We start from the raw sequence: 6,591 nt of genomic DNA, 5'->3' as shown, positions 1-6,591 counted from the left end.
ATATCATCTATTTATACAAACAATCAAAAACCCCAAAACAGTGAAATTAGGGTTTGGTGAAAATTAAAATTAGGTTTTACCTAATCACTGATAGCAATTATAACTCTTCACCCATGCTTCCTATTCGTATTCTCCTGCTCCCCACACCAACTGTGATTTCTGCTTCGACCCATGCTCGTCCTTCCTCTTCTGCTCTGCTGGTCTGTGCTGTTTCTCTAGCTCGACCTATCTTATTGTTTTCTCATCTAGGGTTTCAGAGAGTTGAGAAAACTATAAAATAGATAGCTAGAGGAATAGGGGGAGTGATGGGTGTTGGGGTTTGGTTGATTTGAGAGGAGATGGTGGTGGTTGAGGTGGTGGTTGAGCGGGGCAGTGGAGTTGGTGGCGCTGGACATCGAGCTGCAGAAGAGAAGAAGGGGGAAGAAGAAAGAGAAGGTCGATGGAAAATGGATTGGGGTGCGTTTGTTTTGGGTATAGGGTATTTGGTACTCGGGTGTTGAGCGGGTTTAGCAATTGTTGATGAACAGCGAGGATGAGACGTTGGATGCGAAGATGATGGATCGATCTAACGGCGAGACAGAAGGAAGCGAGGAGCGACCGTTGGATGCGTAAGTACAACGAAACTGACGGCTCAATATGGAGTTAGGTGCTGTAGTGTTTGACAGGAGCTTCAGACTTCGATGCACGACGATGAAGCGACCGTAGGATGCATCTGTGGATCCAATCTGACGGCTACGAGCTTAGGCAGGCTTTGGGCTTGGTCTTGGACTTAGGTTAGAGTTTTGGCTTAGACAATTCTGAGCCCACTTCTTCTTTAAGAACAAATTCTTCCTTCCAAGCCCACTTCTAGCCTTCTGGTCTTGCGCACAACATTCTTCGCGGCTTCCTTGTGTGATTCCTCTTGGATTCCACCACTTTTCTGCTCTTTTTGCTCCGTAATTCATCCAAGCTTTATTTAGTACCTAAAAATACAAAATTAATTAATAAAAATATTTATTCTTGAAAACAGTGAAAATACAAAATATGGGATAAAATGTAGAATTAATGCACAAAAGATGAGTTAAATGCCAAGAAAAATATATAGAAATATGCACTTTTTAGCACTCATCAAGATGAACTAGCATGCTGGTGTACAGATCTGTACACTGGTACCACAAGTCATGAAAAAACAGTTCCAAAACACAACAGTCAGTTTAAAAACATACAGACTATGACACCAATAAATCTAAACAACATAAACAAGAAATCTAAACATACAACACTATGTGAGTCTAGAAATATACACACATAAACAAGAAATCTAAACAAAAATCACTGCAACAGCATGGTGGTGTATATATTTGTACACACCAATAACAAACCACATAAAAATGAAAAAGAAATAGATAAAACTGTCAAAGAAAGCCTGCAACAACATGGTGGTGTATATATTTGTACACACCAACAACAAACCTCATAAAAATGACAAAGAAATAGATAGAATTGTCAAAGAAAGCCTGCAACAAATGGTGGTATATATATATATCTGTACACACCAACAACAAGAGATGGACAACAGTCTAAAAACACAGACATCAGAACACATAAACCTGATATAGCATGCCAGTGTACAGATCTGTACACTGGTAAAACACAATAATAGATGGACAATAGTTTGAAGTAGCATTACCCTTTTTTGATTTCTTGTTAGGTGGTGGTGATTTTGAAGAATCTCCTTCAACTGTTGTTGTTGAAACTGCTTTAGATTTTGATTTCTTCTTAGGTGGTGCTGATTTTGAAGAATCTTCTTCAACTGATGTTGTTGAAACTACTTCAGATTTTGATTTCTTCTTAGGTGGTGGTGATTTTGAAGTATCTTCTTCAACTGTTGCTGTTGAAATTGCTGCAAATTTTGATTTCTTCTTAGGTGGTGATGATTTTGAAGTATCTTCTTCAACTGTTGCTGTTGAAATTGCTGCAGTTTTGATGTCGTCTTCGGTCCTTGTGATTTTGAAGTATCTTCTTCAACTGTTGCTGGTGTATCAGTAGATTCTTCTGTTGATTTTCGCTTTGCAACTAGTCTTTTAGCACTCACCATTATGTTAGCTACTGTATTCATCAATTCTTCGAAGATTTAAGGTTTGATTTCGAAGCTTTAGGGTTTGGATTTTCGATTTTGGATTTTAGGTTAAAGTTCTCTCTTGGTTTTCTTTTCTCTGAGTTTTTTTATCTTCTCTCTTCTGCTAAATGAATTACTAACATTTCCGGTTTTTATTTTGTCAGTTTTTAATTTCAGTTTTCTTTTCCGAACCAACGTGTCTCTTCCACGTTAATTGTGTCAGTTACAAAACAGTTTCAATTCGATACACGTGTGCTTTATGAGACGCGTGCGAAGGACAGCACCGTCTTTACACATTTTCAAATTAACTTTAGACTAATTTGTTCCTAGTCGGATCGGGGTGGACTAATCCTTATTTTTGAGGGGGGTTTTGGACTGAACCGTTTTTTTTTCCCAGTCCCCTGTTGGAGCTGGAGCGCAACTTAGCTGGTTTTTTTTTTAATAGAACCGAGGGGTAGCTTCTGTAAATAATTTTTTTCTACACTACCTTGGTTTTCACTTTCTTTGTCTTCAGCCAAGTAGGCGCAAGTTCCTTTATTTTGTGTGTGAACTGGCTAGCTGCTCGTAACTGTCTATTCACATTTACTTGTTTTCCCATATGGAAAAGACGGAAAATTTCAAACCTTTTGCAATATCTGATGATCCTAAGAACAGAGCCTCCAACAAATTCATACCAGAGCCGAGCAGGAAGAGATTTTGGCAGAAGATCGTTTTAAGAAGGGCAAAACGGAAAAGGAAATTTAGTTTCGCTGTGAAGTATCATAGAGACTTAGACTTCTGAGAGGATTGAACGATGGCCGTAATTATTAAATTGAGATTGTGATTCTCAGGTGTATAATTTGATAATTCATGTGAACAAGGAGATCGTGGCTTGTTTTTATTCAATTATCAGCTATATGGAGAAGCACATCAGCTGCTTGACAAAAGTTCCATGACAGGAAAAACAAGTGAAGGTATAAGTGTCATTCCCCCTCGCTAATGGAGTATTAGAATTAAGCAAAAAGATGGTATTTATTTTTTGATAATTTTGGTACAAAATACTCTCTACAATGGTAGAGAAAAAGGAAAATCAAATTACTTCCTAGTTAGTATCGATTTCTAGTTCCAAGGATTTCCAAAAAGAAAATTCTACTCTTTCCTGTCATGGTGGGATTGGGAAATTGCCATTAACTGATGGGCAAACAACCTCTATAAATACTTCCATTACATGACTTAGGTTTTCACTGTCACTTACCCTTTTGTCTTCAGTTCAGCCTCCATGGAAAAATCACATCAAAGAAGTGGGAGGAAGTCCCTTCCAAAGCCAAAGGTGGCACCTTGGCTTGTTTTCCCACATGGTAAAGAGGGAAAGTTTCAAACTTTTTACAATATAAGTGATGAGAATAGAGTTTGCAATAAATTCATACCAGAGCTGAGCAGGAAGAGATTCTGGCAGAGATCGTCTTTTCAAGGTTGGTTGGTAACTGTCTGTGATGAAGAAGATGATCCTACCCCGAATTTCAATTATGGGGATTGTTTTTTGTGGAATCCAGTATCAATGGAGACTATTCAATTACCTTCTGTTCTCTATTGGTATTCATTAGGAGATGAATATATTACCAAAGACTGTGTTCTGTCTTCACCCCCTCAGAGGCATGGTACTAGTAGCACTGAAGACGATGATAATGTTTGTGATGATTCCATTGTCGCTTTCCTTTTTGGTAGAAAAACAGGAGTTGGAATGGACATTCTTGTGTATTGCCACCCTGGTGACAAAGAATGGAAAACGCATAACATCACTGGCATATATGACTTGGGAGACCTGCACTCAATGCTCTACTTTAAAGGTAAGATGTATATAATGTGCGAGGGTGATGAACATTTAGAGATAGATATGCAACATGGATTGTCTGAGCATGATGTTGGTAAAATCCTATCTATAGCTAAATTTGAAGTTAGTGATGACATAAAAGGCTATACAGTAGGAGGAATTTTCGATACTTTAACGGAAACATATTATGTTGAGTCTTTTGATGAAATATTCAGAATTACAAGAGTCATCCTTCCTAGAGGTGTTTATGAATATGTAACTAATATGGTGATAGCAAAGTTGGATTTCTCTTCCATGTCTTGGGTGGAAATGAAAAGTTTGGATGATCATGTCTTATTTCTAAGCCATTCTTCTGCGCTGTGTTGCTTGACCAAGGAGTTGGGTTTTAGACGGGGTTGCGTGTATTATACACAACTAGAGGAAATGAGCTTCTACAAGTATGACTTGGAAGATAAAAGTATATTGCTTTCTCTGCCATGTCCCAATCTTCCTCAACCGTGGTTATCTGCTGAGTGGCTGATGATTACTACAACTTTCAGGTAAAATTATAAAACTTTGCATTCTTTGTCGTTTTATGTGTTTGTTTGGGCATGCATATAAACTGATAATCCCGTTCTATGTTTAAGTGCTTGTTGTCTGTTATTTTTATGGAGACAACAATGATTGTTGACCCCTACTTACTGAGCTTCTCTACAATGATTGTTGGAGTCACATGACCAATTAAATTAGCATAAAACTAGTGTATTTGTAACACACCCTACAACATACTACATCATTATGTGTTAGAGCAAATTTGAATCAAAAGAAAATTGTTGAATATGAGATTCTGACCATTTTGTGGTGGTGATTTTCTTGTTCTCTTGTGCTTCTGTCTCCATTCCTTGTTCTCCTTATGTTTGATCTATATTGAGTTTGATCTATTCGAACCTGAAGAACAAGTTAAATCTGTTGAATTGTGCAAAAATAAGAAAGTGTTAATTCACAATTCGAGTTGATTGGTTGAATCATATGATCTTCTTCTTACTTTCTGTTTTTCTTTCTTTAGTAGGGTCGACGATAAAAGAAGAAGAACAGAATGTGTGTTAGGTAATAACGGTGACGGAGGTACTAGTATGAAGAAAATGGAAAAAGGAATTAGTATAAACACTGGTGATGAGAAAAAGGATATTGAGGAAGCAAGACCTTGGGTTACACTGACTGATGATATAGTGTGGTCGATATCAAGCTATCTAAGCCCGTTGGATTATATTCATTTACGTGCTGTTCGAAGAAACTATCGGTCTGTGATTCCTTTATTGAATTGGAGAAGGTTTTGTCCTTCCAGGAGTTTACAAACTGCTGATTTGTCTCCATGGCTGGTTTTTGCCAAGGATAATGAAGCTGTTTACAGTTTCATAAACCCAATGCATAATGATGAAAATTACCTCATGAGCATCCCCGAATTATTGAAGGGTTCAACAATTCGCTTCTCGAAAGATGGTTGGTTACTCTTGTCAAAAGGGGACTATAGTTTGTTCTTCTACAATCCCTTCACAAAAGCAATTATCAAATTGCCGGACTTACCTGAAGATTATGAATATAGGTACAGGGGTATCTCATTCTCGTCATTGCCTACTTCTTCAGATTGCACAGTTTTTGCCATCAGTAACTACAGGAAAGATGAAGTATGTATCGCCTTCATTAAACGGGGAGATGAAACGTGGACATGTGACATCTTAGATAACGTTTATTTGCCTCCCAGTAAGAAAGATATTGCATTTGAGCCAACTCTTAATTGTCCAGTATTCTTTCATGGAGGTTTTTATTGTTTGGATCTGAGCGGAACTTTAGGAGTATTTAAATTGGAGAATCGCACTACCTGGGAAATTCTTTCCATGGTTCGCCGTCCTAATTGTGGTTTCATCTATGAGAGTTATTTGGTCGAGCTTGATGGAAAGCTTTTATCTGTACTACTAGGCCATTATGGAAAATGGGTTCGGATATTTAGATTGGACCTGTCGGAAATGGTTTGGGTTGAAGTTGAACATTTAGGAAGGCATGTGTTGTTTATTAGCGATACATCTTGTGTCGCAACAGTTGCTCCGACTAGTCGAATGGAGAACAAAATCTACTTTCCTAGGTTGCAGAATGAAAAAGTACTATTTTATTCTCTTGATTCTGGTAAATATCACTCTCTCGAGGGTGCACATCAGGGTAATGATTATTCTAACTCGACGGAGAACTTAAGGTGCAGCTGGATAGAACCCAATTGGTCAGAGACATTTGCTGGTCCCAGCATTTAGATCAGGATGCATAGACATTTGCTTACTTCTGAGAACCAGATCCAGTTTCTTCCTTTATCCAGTATAACTTTTATGTATGTTCATGTTGTAAACTACTCCGTCCGTTCTTTTTTAATAGGTCAGTTTCTATAAATAAAAGTTTCAAAAAAATAGGCCAGTTTACTAATTGGAAAAGTCAAATGTTATTTTAATTTTTTGGGACCACTTTTCTCTTAACTTCTTTTGATGACAAGTGTCATGTGGACCACTTCACTTTACTTCTTTTGCTAACAAGTGTCATGGGGACTATTTCACTTCACTTCTTTTATTGACAAGTATCATGAGGACCACTTTCAATGATTAGTTCTCTTAATTTCCTTAAATTTCGCTAAAAACAAAACTGGCGTATTAAAAAAGAACGG

General features: G+C 37.6%; 1 protein-coding gene across 2 annotated transcripts; it reads left to right on the top strand.

The window, feature by feature from the left end:
- Window positions 1-2,654: 2,654 nt before the first annotated feature.
- LOC113308499 lies at window positions 2,655-6,342 on the top strand. 2 transcript variants are annotated; one of them, XM_026556959.1, is made up of 2 exons: window positions 2,655-4,447; window positions 4,957-6,342. In XM_026556959.1, the coding sequence occupies exons 1-2, from the start codon at window positions 3,357-3,359 to the stop codon at window positions 6,188-6,190; spliced, it is 2,325 nt and encodes a 774-aa protein (XP_026412744.1). In that variant the 5' UTR covers window positions 2,655-3,356; the 3' UTR covers window positions 6,191-6,342. The 2 variants fall into 2 exon arrangements, with proteins under 2 accessions (XP_026412744.1, XP_026412743.1); XM_026556958.1 differs by having other exon boundaries at window positions 4,954-6,342.
- The last annotated feature ends 249 nt before the right edge of the window (window positions 6,343-6,591 follow it).

This window comes from Papaver somniferum, chromosome 9 (assembly GCF_003573695.1).
Source record: "Papaver somniferum cultivar HN1 chromosome 9, ASM357369v1, whole genome shotgun sequence".
Lineage (NCBI taxonomy): Eukaryota > Viridiplantae > Streptophyta > Magnoliopsida > Ranunculales > Papaveraceae > Papaver > Papaver somniferum.
Note: the sequence above shows the minus strand (reverse complement) of the source record. Positions and strands in the feature narration are given on the sequence as shown.

Excerpts from the sequence above, each read along its gene's own strand:
- LOC113308499 (XM_026556958.1), top strand. The coding sequence starts at position 3,357 with ATGGAAAAATCACATCAAAGAAGTGGGAGGAAGTCCCTTCCAAAGCCA. Across the intron at positions 4,448-4,953 it reads ATGATTACTACAACTTTCAG|TAGGGTCGACGATAAAAGAA; the intron begins GTAAAATTATAA and ends TTCTTTCTTTAG.